Source organism: Myodes glareolus, chromosome X (assembly GCF_982192425.1).
Source record: "Myodes glareolus chromosome X, mMyoGla1.1, whole genome shotgun sequence".
In the NCBI taxonomy this organism is placed as follows: Eukaryota; Metazoa; Chordata; class Mammalia; order Rodentia; family Cricetidae; genus Myodes; species Myodes glareolus.
The window spans coordinates 133851443-133872034 of record NC_142053.1 but is presented as its reverse complement, the minus strand read 5'-3'; the positions used below and the strand labels follow the sequence as shown (position 1 = coordinate 133872034).

Genomic DNA, 20592 nt, shown 5'->3' with positions numbered 1-20592 from the left:
ACATTGATTGAAAAATGGATGCTTTCAAACAAGAGAAACTTTCCAGAGAAGAAACCATCTACCTCTTACTACAGGCAGAGCTCTCTTAAAAGTCTTTCATGAAAGACTTCAAGTGAAATCTAAGTCATATTCCAGAAAAACGTCTTAGATGCCCTTTAGCTAAGGAGGCTGTAATCTGTCACTTACAGGCATTTCATAACGTTCATTTCAGGAATTTGGAGGAAGCATCTTTCCACACAGTCTCTTCTCTTTCTCTGCACCATTTAATCTACTGCATTAAAATATCACTCTGCAGCTGGCAATTAAGGGCTGCTGCCTACCACTCTGGGCACACAGTACAGGGACTTGACTTTACTTTCTTAGTACCTTTCGTCTCTTCAATCCAGTTATTCTCAGTTTTGCCATGATGTGCCAGAATTTTGTAAATTATAGCACTGATTGACTGCCAAGAACTATGTACCCATCACAGCTTTATTTGGGCAGTGTTTTTGAACGTTAAATACAGTATCTGTTTCTGTAAGTACACCCTTCATGAGGGAGACGAATGTCTCTTTTTTTTGATACTAAGCAAACAGCTTGAGCAAATGAGTAGTGTGTTCACTAACGCCTTGAGAAGAAGAACCCTTTTGAAGGATTCTTGTGGAGAGGGGCACTTCATTGTAAGACAATGCAAACCCTTGTCATATTCTCTGAAGTGTTAGATGCTTACCTGCGGAGACAGACCCTATATTCTCTTGAAATGATTTCTGAAAAACTCAAATAGCATAGGCTCGGGGCTAAAGCAAAATTGTAAACAGAGAATCTCAAGGGAATGGAACCCCCGGAGAATTGAATTTTAAAGACTGATTAAAGCGTGGCGTATGTGGCAGGGGGATCAAGAATTTGAGGCCAACCTGGGCTGCATAGTAAGTTTAAAAATGCTTTAACATTTAGGGAGTCCCTGCCTCACAAATTAATTATAATCATTGGAAAAAGGCAAACTAAAGTAACTAGGTTTTGAACTCTCCTTTGAAATTGAGAAGATAGGGTACAGAAATTACTCACTGTTAAGAACACTTGCTGCTTTTGCAGAGGACCCAGGTTATATTCCCAGTACCCACATGGTGACTCACAACTGCCTATAATTCTAGTTCCAAGGAATATGATGTTCTCTTCTAACCTCTGTGGGCATCAGGCATACATATGGTTCATATAAATATGTGCATGCAGGGAAAGCATTCATGTACTATAATAAATAAAATGGAAAAGAGGCTAAGGGGAGGGGACTGGCTTTCATGTGGATCATAAACAAGGACAAAGAAGCAAGTTCAGACACTCCCTTGATGTATGATAGGACTGACTAATGATGAACCCACTTAGCATTTGAAAAAATATAAATTGAGAAAAACTAGGTTCATTTAATTAATGCTGCGATCATTCTCTGAACTGAGAATACAGTTATGAACAAGGTAGCTAAGAGTCACTGCCTCTCCCAGGAAGACTTCTGAGTCATTGAATGACACCTACCAAAAGAACGAGGCTTCTTCACTGAGAACTTAGAAGCAGTATATGAAAGAACCTTTCATTTGCATGAAAGAACGTTGTGACTTTGGAAATTGCACATCACACTAGTTGTTTATTGCTTGTTGGAGGAGGGGAGCTCAAATTGATTCATTTTACAGCATTTTCCCAACTGCAAAGGCTGACAATGAGAGTGTTCTGAGAGAAAGCAATTTGAAATTCACACTGCACCCTTTGTATTCCATTTTTAAAGGAGGGAATTGAAACTCATAAATGGAAAGCTCCTTTAGTCTGGGCCATACATTTAGTTAGAAATAGTTACTTAATACCATGTCTCTCGACACTGTTTCCTACTAGAGAGAAAGATCAAGGATAGATAAGAAAGCATAGTATCAGCCTTATGTCCTATGGGACATATTTTCTAGGTCCTGAATCAATCAGGTGGAAGCAAAGCCATCACCAGCCAGTCCCCTGAAGTTCCTCTCAAATCTTTGGAGTCTTCCATTCTGAATAACGAAACAGAGAACTATCTAGACAAATCTGTAAGTTTTAAGATTTTTGAAATTGGGCTGGAGAAATGACTCAGAGATTAAGAGCATTGATTCCTCTTTCAGAGGTTTGGAATTCAATTCCCAGCAACCACATGGTGGCTCGCAACCATTTGTAATGAGATCTGGTTCTCTCTTCTGGCTGCGGGCATACATGCAGACAGAACACTATGCATAATAAATAAATCTTTAAAAAACCTTTGAAATCACCATCTTGGTAGTTCATTTTGCTAAGACCCATGGGAAGGAGTAAACTGCTATTTTGACTTTTTGGCAGGGTGAATACATTATTACCAGTTCACATGAGAAAAGTCTCGAGTGTAAAATCGAGCCGTCTTAGTCATAATGCTGAATGAGAACCACATGGGCTGGTGGAGATGTTAATTAAAGCTGGGCTGTGGTGACTATTTCACAATATATCCACCTTGAATAGTTACATTTATATGGATCTTGGTAAAGCTGGAGAAGATAATGTAACTAAAGGCCTAAGACAGAACTGTGCCGTGCAGAGGGCTATATAAATCAACCCCAAGCGCACAAATCAGCATGTTTCCTTGTTTTGTGTTATGTGCTCTGACACTTCCATTTCTAATTTTTTTTCTCTACAACAATACAACTATTCTTGAGTCACTAAGTAGTCTGTGGTTGATGCTGATGCAGGAGAGGAGCCTGGGGTGGTAGCAGAAGATAAAAGGGGCACATGGACTTGTTCCACTGGAACATTCCAGTGAATCTTCTCCCCTCAATGGAAACATTATCAGCAAACATTTCTTCATCTATTCCTTGTGATTAGCCAAGCTAATGTTCTATGTGTAACGAGGATCCTCCCCCATGGGCATCCCTCTGTTTCCTTACCTTCAGGGTTTTATCTGTTAGTGTGCCATGGATTCTGAGAAACAAGTTGTCCAAGGAAGATACTCTTTACAGTTTCTGCTTCTGTGAATACTTGTCTGGGCCTGTTTTCTGAGAGCAAAGCAAACAGCCTGAAAAGCTTGTTTTTGCCAAGCACTGCTCCTCTGAAATCTACATTTGCATATTGGTCTGGTTTCTCTCCTGTGGGAAACCATTGCCAAAAACTTAGCAGAGCTGGTCTGGTGGTCTGCCTTGTAGGTACTGGCATTTCCCAATAGTCCTCCATGCATTTGAATCTCCTGCAATTTTTCTAATTTAATTAGCATTTTTTTCATTTATTTTACACACTAATCACAGTTTCCCCTCCCTCCTCTCCTCTTGTTCCCTCCCCTACTCCCACCTATCCCCCTCCCCACCCATTCAGAAAGGAGCAGGCCTCCCATGGGCTTGAACAAAGTATGGCACATCAAGTTGAGGCAGGACCGAGCTCCTCCCCCTTCATCAAGGCTGGGCAAGGAAATCCAACATGAGGAACAGGTTCCTAAATATCAGAAAAAAAATCCCAAGGCCAGGTGGTTTTAGCATAGAATTCTACCAGAATTTCAAAGAAGAGCTAGTATTGTTTCATACTCAGATTGTTTCATACAAATAGAAACAAAAGGAACATTGCCAAATTCTTTGTGCGCGACTACAGTTACCCAGATACCCAAGTCACACAAAGATGCAACAAAGAAAGAGAATAACTGATGGAATCTTCTGCCCTCTGTCCACAAGTCTTGTAGATTGACCCTTGATTGAAATCACCACACGTTTGTCTGTTCACATGCATTAACAATCAGAAGAATTCAAGAGACTAAGTGACAATATTGTTCCATGATAAAAGTTTTTTGTGGGCTCCCATTTCCTAAGGAATTTTAAGTTATGAAAACATATAGCAAACCATAGTCTCAGAGAATAAAATATTCTAAAACCTTGAGCCAGAAAGACATTTTTCTCTTAACACCAATTTTACCATTGAATCTAGAGACTAAACCTTGACAATTTATTTCACTAGAGAAGACTGAGTGGCTTTTCCTACGGACTATTAAATTGAGTGAATACATAAATAGTTTTCTTAACTGTAAATTATATAAGATGGTTTAGAATTTTTGAAACACACAGAAAAGTTTGATAGTGCTAATATTTTTGTACTATATGTAATACTTTAAATTTTATGCTAGTAATGTATGATCATCTTATTTTGCTATTTTCCCCAGAAGCTCATTTGCAAGTACGAGGTAGCAGAGTCCTTTAATATATACTCACTGAATTAAGTAGAAAATGTGATTATGAATCATCAAACTAGAGACTGGTTAAAAAAAGGATAGAATGACTTCTTTGATTTTAATATAGTATTTTAAGAACATATTACACAATGAAATATTTTTGGAGTAGTTGAGGTTTAGACAGATGCTCTCTTGGTTTCTTGAAAGGAGAGATTCAGATGAGAACGTCACAAAATACTGTTTTTAGAGGGTTCTGAGGTCTACCTTTAATCCCATTGATGGTACTTTTGTATGGCAAAAGGTACATTGTGTTACCTTATTAGTTTAACAAAGAGTTCTACAGCCCCATCCTTGGTTTCATCTTTAGATAATGTTTCCTTGGCAATGTCCTGTACTTGATCTTTGTTCAGAAACTAATCAAATATGTTTCCCCCTGATCAGCAGAGAGCATGGTCCCAGGGGTTGCCTGAATCTTTGCTTTTTATTTACTGTTCTTACATGTATATCCATGCTTGTGATAAATTTCCAATGTATAACTTATGCAAAGAGATCAACAATTTTAAAATAGATAATCATACCTGTACTATAATAAGTTAAAAGAATAATTACAACTATATTATAATAGGTTATGAAAATACGGTCTTTCTTAAACACGTATTTCATACTCTGCTCATACTTCTAGTGATGATTTGAGGCAATCCAATGCCTACACGATAACATGACATGAGCCAAATGACTAAGCACGTAAGCTCTGGTTGTAGCTTCTGCATTTGGAGGTAGTACAGCCTTCATGACTTCATGGATTAAAGATTTGTTCCTGTTATAGGCCACCACGACCTCAGCATACATGTTTTTTCTTTCTTACCTTGGAAACTAACTTTTTAAACTAAAAGTAAAACCTTACAGCGTCTCTCTAGTATATTCATGTTGCCAGCTCCTATGCTTTGAAGCCATCATTAAGTAAAATAAGGTCACGTGAACACAGGTACTATGATACAATAATAATTGATCTCAAAATCAATAGTTCTGGAATGATGAACGGGCGAACATTATAAACAATGTGCATACTCTGGATAAAGATGATTCAGGTTCTAGGTCAGACCATATAATTTCATCATGCTATTTAGGATGGTGTGTATTGTAAAGCCTTGGGGTAACAGTCTTTGAATTTTCCATATAGTATTGTTGAACCTCAGTTACGCATGGCTAGCAAACTACAGAAAGTAAAATACTCACTTCCTCGGTCATAATGACTACATTTAAAGTGCCCAGTATCCACATGTGGCTACTGCTTACCCCATTAGTTACTGCAGATACAGGCCATTGCCATCACTATAGAATGTGTCACTGGACATCACTAGTGAAGACAAAATCAATCTGATCTAATGTAAATAAATATTTATTTTGCTTCTTTCCTTATTTGTTAGGTTCTTGACACATGGTCTTACTGTGTGTCCAGGCTGGCCTTGAACTATTGGCAGTTGTCCTGTCTCAGCTTCCCAGATGCTTGAATTAGAGAGGTCACAATACTGTGCTTCTTCTCGCTTTAAACATGTTTTCTTGCTTATCCCACACACTAAAAAGACTTTAGTACTAAGGGTGTATGACATACTTCTTCAGAAAATGTGTTAGCATGTGTCATAATAAAGAATGCTATAAAACATGACTCTTAGTTGTTTTTATGTCACAGAGCCTTATTAGCTCTACTTAATGTCATCATCTTTTCTTCCAGAAAAGTGAGTTCATGTACTAAAAATGTGTTCAGGTTGGTTCTGGAGCAGGTGATGGTGATCAAGTGAAGCATACCTAAAACACAGTGAATTCTATCTATTTTCTCAGTGGCTTTAGTATAATTCTGAGTATAAAATATTAAGAACGCAGAACAAAGTACAAAATCAGCAAAGAAATAAATCCAGTCCTTTTGACTGATGTCATAACATAGAACCAATTCATCTGCCAATTCAGATTATGCAGCATGTTGGATGATTGGATTCTTTTAGCAAACTGGCTAGGTTTTCCATCAGTCTCAACCTTTCCTGACTCCACACTGAATAGTAAGAAACCTTATGGAGGGAGGAAAGGAACACTGTAGTCTTTTTCCAAATTCTAGATGTCTCATGGTGTTTCAATACAAACAATACATTACTTTGAGGCCTCGATGGTTTTTATTTATGTAGGCATTCCAAGTGAAAGGGAATGAGCCCAGGAGGACCCCTCTTTGAACTATGGGGAAGTTATGAGCAGTTCCTTTAAAAAGAACTGCAAGGAGGGCAGAACTATAAACGCAATTGGCTTTAGGTATAGCCGAGGGACAAAATCATCCATGGCTTTGAATTCCTGATTTCTGAGCCAACTTGCCTTTGTGTGGAAGAATTACTGGAGACTGCTTTCCAAAGAGTGGGAATCTGAACCATATGCAGACTGAAATTGTTGTCACATTAAACCTCAATTAAGAGACTTCTATAAGAATCACCTTTTATGTAGAGACTTTAGGAGGAAAAGCCCCCTTTCCTCTGTCCCCTGTCTGCTTTTCTTCCTTCTTTCCCTCTTTCCTTCCTTCCTTCCTTCCTTCTTTCCTTCCTTCCTTCCTTCCTTCCTTCCTTCCTTCCTTCCTTCCTTCCTTCCTTCCTTCCTACATTCCTGCCTTCCTTTCTTCATTTCTTTTTTCTTTTGCTTTTTTTTGAGACAAAATTTCTCTGTGTAACAGTCCTAGCTGTCCTGTAGACCAGGCTACCTTTGAACTCACAAAGATCGCCTGCATTTGCCTTCCGAGTACTGGGATTAAAGGCCCATGCTACCACTGCCCAGCTGTTTTCTTCCTTTCTTATCTTGCAGAAAATCTTTAGATAATGTGTATAATTCTTCTTTGCTTCAGTAAGCCCAACTTCCTGAACACACTGAGTTTATCTTTTCCTATCTCTATTTTGTAGACTGCTCATCAGGTGTTTTATAAAACATATTCTACATATTCAGGTTGAATAGACACTGGAAATGTTTTTGGAACAACAACTAATTTTAATAATTTTATACATTTAAATAATTTAATAAATATAATAGTTAGCAACAACTAATTATTTTCTTTGAACTTTTAAAAATTGACAATAGATATTAAGTCCAATTCATGTTTGTATCAGCTTGGATGTATTAACTGCCAGAAACAAACAGTGCTGTGCATCGTGGCTTAGATTGAAAGGGCATTTATTGTTGACAAAATAAGCACAGAGGTCACTGATGTCTAAAGATTATTTAGTAGCCAATGAGATCATCATAGACTTCAGGATTTTTTTTTACTCACCTCTTCTACCATTCTCAGATGAAAAGACTGCACTTCATGCTAACAAAATGGCTGCAGCAGCCGCAACTATTATTCATACATAATGCCCTCCAAAACAGGAAGGGAGAAAAAGGGGATGAGAATCTTGTCCTTTTCCACGTGTGTGTTCTCTTGGGGAATATCTTTGTAGTATGATCCTCCACTAACAGAACTGTTTTCGTTGTCCTTCTGAAAGTGTGTCTTTTCTCATGGGAAACGAACTTCCTTACAGTATGATTCTCCACAAACACAATTATTTTCATTTGCCTAATGCTAGTTTCCATGATGATTCCTGAGCAATTATTGGAAAGGGCAATCTATTTTCACACGGAGTCACGATTTCTTCCCCAGGGAAAGGCAGCTTAGCGCTGACACAGCTTCTGATTTTTTGTTAAGAAGAAATGACTAGCCAGGTCTGGTGCTGCACGCCTGTAACTCCAGCAGCTTGATAAGCACCAGAAGCAAGAGGATTGTAAGTTCAAGGTCTCTGCAGGCTACAGAACAAATTTAAGGTTAACTTGGACAATTTAGCAAGATCCTGTCTCAAAATTAAAAAAAAACCAGCAACATTGAAGATATAACTCACTGGTAGAATGCTTCCCTAGCATACACAAGGCCCTAGGTTTTATCTCCAGGATTAAAATGAATGAATGAATGAATGGATGGATGAATGAATGAATGAATGAATCAATCAATCATTCAACTAGTAAGCAAGCGGTCTTGTATTTGGTCCTCAGAACTGCACAAAAAAGAAAAGTGAAAAGAAGGAATAAGATCGTGGCTACTAAACATTGGCTCAGCAGATCCTGCCATACCCAGATCCTTCATCTTGCTCTTCTCATCTTGTTCCTTTTGTACTTTCTTGGGTACTAATTAAGAGGCTACTTGCCTGTCAGTAATCCCAAAGTTCACCACCCTGCATGTGAAAATGCAAGAGTAGAAGGCAGTAAGGCTTGAGGAAAATAGCCTGGTGGGTTTGAAGGTCAGACAAACTAGATTTGAGTCTCCAATTTACCACGCATTAACTGTAAAACCTTGCACAGGTAGTCGAAGTAATACCTGTCATAGGCTCACAGTGTTTGCTATTTCTCTTCCCCAGAGAATTCAGTTGGTCAGAAAACATCTGGGTGTTACATGAAAGGATAAACTAGTTAGGAAGTAGAAGAAAAGTTCAATTACTTTTAAAATCCTCACTTAAGATTTTGTGGGTGGACTAGGGGCAGGTAAAGATGGGAACAGAAGAAATCAAGTAAGGAAGGAGGGGATGGCAAATGGAGGGAGAGAGGACCAGGAGACACTACTGGAATTGCGGGGGTGGACAGTGATATAGAAACCTGGTGCAGTAGAAATTCCATGCAATCTATGAGGGTAACCCTAGGAAAGGCGACTATTAATGGCGGATGTGGAACCCGAACTGGCCACCTTTATAACCAGGCAAGACTCCCAGCAGTGAGACTGGAACATCAATCCAGCCACAAAATCTTCCACCTACAATCTGTCCTGCCTGCAAGATGTACTGAGGTAAAGGTGTCACAGAACTTGTAGATATTCTGCAATACTCATAGATTGCTGTCTAGCCCAAGAGTCATCAAAAAGGCTGTAAGCAACTGATGGGAGCAGATGCAAAGATCCACACCCAAACATTAGACAGAAGTTGGGGAACCCCACAGAAAAGGGGTAGGAAGGATAGTAGGAGCCAGAGAGGTGGAGGATACCAGGAGTATGCAGTCCACAGTATTAACTAAGCAGGGCTCATAAGGGCTCACAGAGACTGAAGCTGCAACCATGGAACCTGTGGGTCTACACTAGACCCTCTGCATATAGGTTATGGTTCTTTAGCTTGGAGACTTTGTTGGAGTAGGGGTAGGGGTGTCTCTGGTTATTTTGCCTGCTTGTGGAACCTATTTTCTCCTACTGGATTGCCTATTACAGCCTTGATATGAAGGTATATGTCTAGTCTTACTGTATTTGTTATGCTGAGTTTGGCTGATACCACTGGGAGACATGCCTTCCCCCCCAGGTCCATAATTTATTGTACAAATTGAATATTACATGATGAGTTGACATCAGCTTCTTCAGGCATGGAACTTAACAGATGAGGTCAGACATTGAAAGACCCAGTTATGATGCTTTCACAGCTGGTGGTTTTTTAGGCCTTAACTTGAAGTATAGGGGCAGCAAAGCAATGCCTCCATATGTGGCCAGAACACAATTCACTCTACCCGTGAGTGTGTAAGAGTTGAAGTACTTTTTAATACCAGTGAACTGGAATTGGGCATCACTTTCAGGACCAGCCATGACTTCAATCTTTGCCCAAATCACAAATTCCACAGCTGATGTCCTTCAACAAGCCCAGCCACCAGCTTGGCCCAACTGGAAAACACCCCCGGCATGCCTTTAAAAAAAGGGGGAAACAGAGGAGGAGTGGATCTGGAGGAAAGGAGAGTTGGAGGGACGGGAAACTCCAGTCGGGATATAACGTAAGAAAGAAGAATTAAAAAAATAAAAGAAAACAAAATCCTAACTCAGCCTACGCACAAAAGTCCCCTCTCACATTGTCAAAAGATTTGTAGGTGGGAGCAGTTACTCGGAGAGAGCTGCTCAGCTCTCTCTCACTGTGGCAAAATGCTTGAGAAAAGACCATCTTAAAGCATGAAAGGATTCTCTCAGCTCATAGTTTCAGTCCATGGTCAGCTGCCTCCATTGTTTGGTGACCTGGGGCAAGGCAGAATATTATTGAGAAGCACGTGAGGCAGAGAAGGCCCCTCACTTCATAATATCCAAGAATTGGGGAGGGGGCAGGGCTGGAGTCCCACAGTCCTGCAATCTTCTTCAAGGGCCCGCTACTAATGACCTACGGACCCTCCGAGTGGGCTCCATTTCTTGACAGTTTTATAGCTTCCCAACCTTGCCACCCTGAGGACCAGGTTTTCAGACACACAGGCCTTAAAGGACATTTCAAACCCTAACTGTTGCAGCAGAAACACATACACACATCACTGAGTTGGTTTGCTTAAATATTTGCCAATGTTTAATATACGGAACAAAATCCTCACTAGGTATTTTGGGCAAAAGGAAAGTAAATGGAAGGAATAACAAAATCAGATGGACTCTAATAAGGGAAGTCAAAAAATCTGTAGCAATGGTCAAAGGTCACCATGATCTTGTCATGCTAAGGTTAGGAAACTTGTTTCTTTGATAGCCACCACTGCCAGTATCACATTCTGTCCATCCCACAATGCTGGTGAGAGGACAGGGGATATGGCATCTCACTGCTGCCAATTTCCTGCATATACACTGAGGAAAAGAATAATATCTTCCTGAAGAGCAACCGTTAACTAATGGGGTTTCATAGAACTTAAAACCTTCTGGACAGCAAAGACACTATTTGAGCAAAGAGGCAGCTACAGAATGGGAGAAAAAAAAGCTTTACATCCGATAGAGGGTTAGAGTCTAGATTATATAAAGAACTTAAACAGCTAAATATCAAGAAAACAAGTGATCCAATAAAATATGGGGCCAAGAACTAAAAGAGTTCTTAACTACAAATGGCCAAGAACTATTTTTTTTTTAAAAAAAAATGTTCACCATCCTTATCTATCAGGGTGACACAAACTTAAAATGCATTGAAATTCCATCTTTCTCCAGTCCAAATGTCTAAGATAGAAAAAGAGCAGCAAAGATTGGCATGGGTGTAGGGAGAGGAGAGCATTGATTCACTGCTGCTCGAAGTACAGACTCATGCAACCATTATGGGAGTCAGTGTGGAGTTTTCTCAAAGAGCTAGACATATATCAACCATGCAATTGCTTATATCACCACCATACTCTCAGAGGACTTTATATCTTAATACAGAGATACCTGACCATATATATTCATTGTTGCTCTATTTACAATGGCTGGAAAAATAAAATAACCTAATGCCCATCAATTATTGAATGAAAAATAAAAATGTGGCACATTTACCCGTGGAATACTATTCAGCTATAAAGACAAATGAAATTATGACATTTAAAGGTAAATGGTTGGAGCTGGAAATAATCATTCTGGGTGAGATAAACCATTTTCAGATATGCGTGCTGAAACTGGAGTGTCTCAAGAACTCAGGAGTATAGTAAGGGACCATAGTGGGGAGTTTCAAGAGGAACAGCTAAAATACAGTGGTACAAAGGGGGAGGGACTAAATAGGATGGGGGACAGAAAGGCAGGGTAGAGGAAGGGATAAAAGGAGAGAATAACTAATGTGAAAACTTTTTGGAAAGTCATATGAAAACCCACTACTGTAAAATCTATCCATAGTATGTACCTATATAAAGAGTTTAACTAGAGCTACCCTATGTATAACAGGGTGTCTTAGTTAGGGTTACTATTGTTGTGATGAAACACCAAGACAAAAAATGACTTGGGAGGAAGAGGTTTATTCTATTCACAATTCCATATAACATTTGGATCATTAAAAGCAATGAAGGTAGGAATTCAACTAGAGTCAGTAAATGATGTAGAGGCCATGGAGGGGAGCTGCTTACTGGCGTGTTTCCCATGACGTGCTTAACCTGCTTTCTTATAGAACCCAGGGCTACCAGGCCAGGGGTGACACCACTCACAATAGACTGAGCCCTCCCATTGATCGCTAATTAAGAAAATGCCCTACAGGATTGCCTATTGCCAAATCTTATGGCGGCATTTTCTCAATTGTGGTTCCCTCCTCTGTGATGATTCTAGCTTATTTCAAGTCGATATAAAACCCCCCAGAGCCCAGGGAGACCGTGCTCCCACAAAGCCACAGGATAGTTGATGTCTGCAGTGAAGAAGTATTTGTGAGACATTACAAGGCTGTTCCACACATGAACTTACTTCTGATGCTGCTGCATGCACGAGATCCAGTCAACACTGATGAGGGAGGACTCTTCTCCAGCTGAAGTGCTATTACAATTGATGAGTTCCTTTAGCACACTTCCTGCCAGCCCCCCAAATCATGACTCAGAGACTTATTATTAATTATGAATTCTCAGCCTTAGCTTAGGCTTGTTTCTAGCTAGCTTTTTTTAAAAAAACTTAACCTATTTCTATCGATCAATGTGCTGCCCCAGGCTTGCTTACCTCATCTATATACTGTCCACCTTGCTTTCTGGCTTCCTCAGTGTCTGGTTGGCTGGGTTGTCTGTCTGTCTTACCTTTTCTCTCTGCCTGCCAGCCCCATCTATCTCTCTATTACCTAGCCATTGGCCATTCAGCTTTTTATTAGACAAATCAGGTGCCTTAGGCAGGCAAGGTGAAACAGCAACACATCTTTGCACAGTTAAATAAATGCAGTAGAAACAAAAGCAACACATCTGTATTATAGTTAAGCAATTATTCTGCAACACAAATGAGTGCAAAACATCTTTACATGGTTAAATAAATTTTATTCCACAACTTCTGTGAGAGGAAGATTCCGTTCTTTTATCAGGGATACAGCCCCTGAGATGCTGCCCATCTTCCAGTAGATGAGCCTTCACCCATTCACATGCATGCATCACTAAATGGAGTCAACGGGGAATGGAGGGAAGAAAGAAGGAGAAGAAGAAGGAGGAGGAGAGATCACATGAAGTTGGAAGAGAAAAATGGTAGTGAAAATATAGGATGAATTGGAAGGGAGGGGATGGGTGGATCTTATCAAAACACATTACACGTTTAGATGAGATTCTCAAATAATAGCAAATACATAAAGAGTGATGCCTCCTTTTTCATCTTCCAAATCTCTAAAATGCAGGCTTTCCCTTCCAGTCTAGGAGTAGGGGAATCTAGGACTGTGCTTTGTAAACGTCCTGCCTCCAAACATCGAGAAGCAGTGAACAGAAGAGCTTGTAAACGGGAGAGCCCTTAAACAAGGTTTTGTGCGGCTCATCTCATCATAGATATTTACACCACGATAACTTATTCCACAAAGGATTTGTGGTTGAAAACAGGCCACTGTGAAATACCTCTTTGTGGTTTCTGGTTCTCTAAGCCTTGAACATCTGGTCGTTTTATGATATACATGATGAAAAGAAAGAACCTTCATCTGGCGATGGATGGAGACAGAGACAGAGACACACATTGGAACACTGGACTTAACTCCCTAGGTCCAAATGAGAAGCAGATGAAGGGAGAACGTGAGCAAGGAAGACAGGATCAGAGGGAACCCTCATCCGATCTCCATCCATCATCACCAGATGAAGGTTCTATGGTGATATGCAAAATATTCATCAGTATGGTTATGGACCAAGGCCAGTTCAGGCACCCTCTCCTCTGCTGCCCAGGGAACAATCTGGGGACCTATCCTTGGACCTGGGAACCCCTCCAGAATCAAGTCTCATGCAAATCCTAAAATGGCTCCCTTAGTTGAGATATATACCTCCCTGCTCCCATAACCATCCTTCCTCCCTCCCCCATCCCATTGCCCCAAGCTATCCCCAGTCCTCCCCCTCTCCCTTCTCTCTAGCCCTCTCCCCTTACTTCCTTACTTCCACTCTCCCCCCACCCCCGTGCACCCAAATTTGCCTGGTAGTCTTGTCTACTTCCAATATCCAGGAGGATAACTAGATGATTTTCTTCAGGTTCACCTTTTTATTTAGCTTCTCTAGGATCACGAATTATAGGATCAAAGACCTTTAATTAAGGTTAGAATCCACTTATGAGTGAGTACATACCATATTCCTCTTTTTGGGTCTGGGTTGCCTCACTCAGTAAAGTGTTTTCTATTTCCATCCATTTGCATGCAAAATTCAAGATGTCATTGTTTTTTACTGCGGAGTAAAACTCTAATGTGTATATGTTCCACCTTCTTTAACCATTCTTCTATTGAGGGGCACCTAGGTTGTTTCGAGGTTCTGGCTATTACAAATAGTGCAGCAATGAACATAGTTGAACAAATGCTTTTGTAGTATGATAGGGCATCTCTTGGGTATATTCCCAAGAATGGAATTGCTGGGACCTGAGGAAGGTTGACTCCCAGTTTCCTGAGAAACCACCACACTAATTTCCTCAGCGGCTGTACAAGATTGCATTCCCACCAACAATTAATGAGTGTTCCCCTCACCCCACATCCTCTCCAGCATAGGCTATCATTGGTGTTTTTGAGTTTATCTATTCTGACAGGTGTAAGATAGTATCTCAAAGTTGTTTTGATTTGCATTTCCCTGATCGCTAAGGAGGTTGAGCATGACCTTAAGTGTCTTTTGGCCATTCGAAGTTCATCTGTTGTGAATTCTCTGTTCAGATTAGTACCCCATTTTTTAATTGGGTTAATTAGTGTTTTAGTATCTAGTTTCTTGAGTTCTTTGTATATTTTGGAGATCAGACCTTTGTCTGATGAGGGGTTGGTGAAGATCTTCTCCCAGTCAGAAGGTAGTCTTTTTGTCTTACTGACAGTGTCCTTTGCTTTACAGAAGCTTCTCAGTTTCAGGAGGTCCCATTTATTCATTGATTCTCTTATTGTCTGTGCTACTGGGGTTCTACTTAGGAAGTGGTCTCCTGTGCCTATGTCTTGTAGACTACTTCCCACTTTCTCTTTTATCAGGTTCAAAGTGATCAGATTAATGTTGATGTCTTTAATCCATTTGGACTTGATTTTTGTGCATGGTGACAGATATGGATCTACTTTCATTCTTCTACAGGTTGACATCCAGTTATGCCAGCACCATTTGTTAAAGATGCTTTCCTTCTTCCATTGTATACCTTTAGCTCCCTTGTCGAAAATCAGGTGTTCATAGGTTTGTGGGTTAATATCCGGGTCTTCTATTCGATTCCATAGGTTGACTTCTCTGTTCTTATGCCAATACCAAGGTATTTTCAATACTGTTGCTCTGTAATAGAGTTTGAAGTCTGGTAGTGCCTCCAGAAGTTCCTTTATTGTATAAGATTGTTTTGGCTATCCTAGGTTTTTTGTTTTGCCATATAAACTTGATTATGTTCCCTCAAGGACTGTGAAGAAGTTTGATGGGATTTTGACGGGGATTGCATTACATGAAATTTTGTTATTTCTTTGGGATAGAGTTGTAGCATTGAAATGACTGGATCAAGGGGGCTAAAGCCAGACTTTTTTGCTTTATGTTTCTCGGTTGCATTCTTAAGTTTCAGCTTCACTCATTCATTATTTTATATGGAACCAAGAAAAGTCCATAACTTTGCATAGCCTGGGTAGCCTGGGGTCAAGTGAGGAAACCTGCAGTTGAGCAGGACAAAGCAATGGCGTTCTCTGGCTGGGGAATATTTTCCAAATGGTCACATTTCAGCTGATCTCTACTCCTCGCATCTTATTTCCACATTATCCATCTCTCATCAAGAGTAGCAGTGAAACAGGGCCATTTAATTATGAGCTCCCCCTGCACAGAGGTTTAAGTAATCTCTTAGGAGGGACATTCTTTTTCTAGTTCAGTGGAAGGTACCTGGGAAGTAAATGTGTGGCGAAAACGGTGCTGGATTAAGGGCTGGTGATCAAACTGAGGTACTTAAATATAGGAGTTTTGTATTGAAGTCTGAGATTTGCTTACTGCTTCAAGTGATAAGGATAAGTGATAAGGATCCACTAGTTATAGGAACTCACTATCTAGTATGCTCAAAATGACTTGCCTTTAACTACCAAATGACTTCATTACAAATAATTCCATCTTTTTTCTTTCTCCGAGCCTACAGGCTTTGATGGTTGTAAGAAGCCTTAAGAAATTTACTTTAGCTTCAGTTAGGTGATAAACTCTGAATAAAAACCCAGGTCTTCAATTTCAGTCTTCATTTCCGACAGATGTCCCAAGGCAGCTATTTCTTTTGTCACTAAGATAAGACATTTGCTTCCCTTCTTGACTTCTGTGCACATTCAATTCAACAGATGGACCTATTTCAGGTACTACAAACACTAGCTTCTACTGGGTTGTCTTTGTCTACTGGAGGACCTGTGGGTTGAGTCTGAGTCACACACATTTTACAGCGTCTGCTCTGGCATGAGCTTCTTATACATTGGCATCGTCTCAGAGTGAAGTTGACTCTCTTTCCTGATTCCATAATTTCAGGTGGCCCCATGTGATTCCAAAAGCAGCCTGAGGCTCATTTGGATTGGCTTTAGCCAGCATAGCCTAGCCAGGTTCACTCTGAGAGGTTCCTGTCCCTTCATGAATGGCCACCCGAAGCTTCTGCTCTGGTTTGCGTTCTAATAGCACCCCTTGCATGGATTATTCCAAAGCAATGCTTTGAAATAATGCACCCATACTTGTGGCTTTTCTTGCTGCAGTTTCTGTTCTTTTTTATTGTAGGATCTGGAGACTCACCACTAGAAGACGATGGAGTCTGGTATTCACACTCTCTCTATAAAGGTGAACGCTTTGCTTATGTGCTGACAAGGACCTGCTGATGCCAGGAGAATTTATCTTTAAGGCTTTGCAGAGCAGAATGTAATAAAGTGACCAGACAACACATTGGAGTTCTAATTATCTGTCCAGGAAGATAAATATTTAAAAAATAAATGTGCACAGGCACTCATCCTTCTGGAAAAAAAAAAGGAAGAAAAAGCCATCCCAGAAATGCTGTCTTTCAGCAGCCCGTGGTCATTTTATTCTCCTACATTTCTTTACTCTCCTTACTTCTGCAAAGGCAAGCTGTAGCTGATGAAAGTGAAAATCAAGGCTGATTCGTACATTACAGCTAGAACTGTCCAGAGCAAACCCCTCAAGGTGAACTCTGCACTCAGTGCTGCTAATGTCCAGAGCAAATGGAGAATGAGAAACTTGATTTTCATGAGCTCATCTCACGCTCTTTCTGAGCCCAGCATGGCTCCTAAAATGATAGGTGAAGTGTGTTGTTGCTCTAATGAATTTTAACTTAATAGTAAGCAACCCAGCTCTACACATTTCCAGCAGTATCCACTCCAAGCAGGTATATACAGCCTAACCCAGATGCTTCTATACTGGCTCAGGTAAGTATATCCACAAATACTCTTTCTGCTGCTTCCTTGAAGGCAGGGAGCTCAGGGTGGAAACGAAGGTACATTTAAATGCTTTTTATGTGAAACTGCTCCTTCTTACTGTAGAGAAAAATGCTGAAGAAAATAGGCTGGTAAAGTTCCATTTTGGCATTTGGTCCAAAAATTCATCCATACCCTGGCAATAAAACCAAAGTACTCCCCTAGACTGCAGTGACTTTTCTGAGCTATCAGGGAATCAAAATAGTTCTGGTCAGCCTTTGCCTAAAGACTGTCCTTCAATTTTCCAGAGAAATGGGAAAGTTTTCTAAACAATGACTGGTGCCTATGCCCAGGTGTATTGCCACATTTACTTTGATTTCTGCACACAAAAGCTCACTTGTCAAATAATGTCTATCCTCACTGTCTTGGGCATTAGGTAATCCAATCAAGCACAAAGGTTCTAGTCAGATGTTTGTGGTAAGGAGATACCTTGATTCATAAAACTTTCCAAAAGGTTTTTTAAAGGTCTTTTTGAGTCCCTACTTGAAAACGTTCCTAAAATGCACGCAATGTAGAAAGACTATAGTAGGGGTTGCCTCATGTCCTTAGGACATTGTGCCCAGTTACGTCACAGTAGATCATATACCTAAAATTATGCCTACCCCAGAACCTTCCCTGGATTTTGAAGAATAAATTTTTTTAGTGATAAATTATCTGTGTTGTCAGTTAAATAGCTTGCTGGCAGGAATCATCACACTATACATCATATGTATGTACACATATGCCAAAACATGTTATGTACCTTCAGTTTTTGCAATAGAGAGCTAAGGATTTTTCTTCTTCATATTACTGTTATGATAAGGATTGGACCTCAGACTTTACTCATCCTAGACAACTGCTCTATTCAAGAGTTACACTTCAGCTTTTAGGTGTCATTACTGCTAAAAGTTAGATGTCAACCATGATTAACTGTGAGCTTTGCTCTGGAATACTAAGCTCCTCAGTGTCTGGCACAGAGTGTATCACCAATAACTGATTTGAATTAGATCATATTTAAAAGAAGAGAAAAAGATTAAATAAAATACATTGGGTTCCTAGGATGTGACATCTTATTTATTGATTTGTCTTTCTTTATTTACTTACTTGAGTGCTGTGGATGGAACTCAGCCTTGATGGTTTTACTTGGGATAGCATAATCTATTCGCACTAATTGAGGGAAGGAGAAGGTACATGGTGATGTGTCATTATTATCCCCTGTTAATAGAAGAGGGGACCAAGGGTTCTAGAGAGGAGGAAGCGAGTCAGTGCTGTGTCACTTACTCAGCTGACAGATGCTGCACTTAAGTCTGCGCAGCTGTTGTGGCTCCCGTCCGCAGTGCACTACTAGTTCCTCATTAGCCTGTCGCACTGTGCTGCCTGCTCTGCAGACTCTATTAAACTTGAGTTCTCAGGACATTGACCCGGAGGGGTGCAGAGGCTTTCCTGATTAATCAACTTGAATGCCTACTTGCTAAACCTTGTCTTCAACAGCATACGATCTTCCTTCCTCAAAGCCTCTATGTTAAACATTTGTTAATTTACTTGACTAACCCATAGTGCTTACATACCCTTTACATCCAAGTCATTCCTGCACATTCCCATTGCTGTTAGTTAACTTGTTAAAACACTTTCCAAAGATCCATCCTGGAAAGCAAGAAAAAATAAAATGTCTTTTGCACATAAATGAATACAAGATTTTTTTCTTCACACTGTGGCAACAGCCCAACTTTTGGAAATGTGTTTAGCAATGATAGAAGAATTTGAAGAGTCAAAATGAGGGAGAAAAATATCTGATCATTGCATGCTGTATTCAAATATGTAAATTTTTGATACATGAAAGCACACACTGATCTTACTTACACAGAACATAAATATACATAGTACACGAAGACTGCATGTACAAAGTCTTCCAGAAAGAAAGAGTTCCAAGAACGTTACTGAGTCTTGAATTTCGGATTCACTTGACACTTTCTGAAAACCATTATATGATAAAAAAAATTAGCCAAAGGGAACCTGAAAGCATTAGAGTAAAAAACTGTTGTGTTGCCAAACCCTGGACTTTAGCAGGACTGACTAGCAATCAGAAACATGGCCTTAGGAGAGAATTCCTGGGCAGAGCAGAACAAGGCCTGTGTTCCTTTCTGGCCACATGATGGCGAACTTTCTCCATTTCCTGGCAGCACAGGTGCCTTTGGGAAATGAAGAGCCAGGGAACTGTAGGAAAGTAACATTAACTCCACCCCCACCCTGAGACGAGGGGGCTTATTGCTGGCCCCCAGATAGTGAAGGGAACTGATAGACTGGCAGCTGCGGGAAGTCCTCAACTGAGAAGGTAGTCTTGTCCTTCTTTAGCATGGCTCTCAGAGAGTACCTTCCAAAGACAGGGGAGAAGTTCATCATTATTAGTGACATCCTGGGTATGCTCTGGCCAGCTGGCCTAGTTTGCTTCCCTGTTGCTGTAATAAAACACTGAGCAAAGAAACTTGCAGAGGAAAGGCTTTTTTTTTTTTTAACTTACAGATTACAGTCCATCGTCAGGGAAAACCAAGGCAGGAACTGAAGCTGAGACTATACACAGGGACGCTGCTAACTGGCTTGTTCTTCATATCATGCTTAGCTTGCTTTCTTTTACACCTGCCCAGAGTTGACACCACCCATCCCTGTGATCTGGGCCATTTCCCATCAATCATTAAGCAAGGCATGTCCATAGGCCAGCTGTTCTCAACCTATGGGTTGGGATCCCTTTGGGGGTCGCATATCGATATTTACATTATGATTCAGAACAGTGGCAAAATTGCAGTTAAGAAGTAGTGAGAAAAAGTATTTTTATGGTTAGGGGGTCACCACAATGTGATGAACTGTGTTAAAGTGTCACAGCAGTAAGAAGGTTGAGAACCACTTTCCTAGGCCAATCTGATGGAGGCATTTCCTCAATTGAAGCTCTGTCTCCCCATGACTCCAGTTTGTGTCAAGTGCACAAAAATTAACCAAAACAGCAACTATGAGACCAATATCAAAGCATTCTACAAATTTTCCACCTGAGGAGGGTGTCATTGCCTTACCTACATGTGGCCTAACTAGGGATGTATAGAAGAGGGGAACAATAGTTCCATTAGTGTAAGCCAAAATGGAACTCTGTTGTGAACCCTGGTGTAGCTTAGT

At 40.3% G+C, this 20592-nt stretch overlaps 1 protein-coding gene and 1 pseudogene across 2 annotated transcripts in view; one reads left to right on the top strand and one right to left on the bottom strand.

Annotated features, from left to right (window-relative positions):
- Positions 1-20592, top strand: part of Srpx (sushi repeat containing protein X-linked) — a 74134-nt gene that overhangs the window by 28284 nt on the left and 25258 nt on the right. The window contains exon 2 of one of the 2 annotated variants that reach the window (XM_087902757.1): positions 16745-16804. The exons of the other annotated variant lie outside the window; for it this stretch is intronic. Within the exon in view, the coding sequence (XP_087758883.1) occupies positions 16745-16804 (60 nt within the window). The remainder of the gene's footprint in view (positions 1-16744; positions 16805-20592) is intronic. 2 annotated transcript variants of the gene reach the window in all.
- On the bottom strand, positions 9502-9781 carry LOC125417947 (ATP synthase F(0) complex subunit k, mitochondrial pseudogene; annotated as a pseudogene).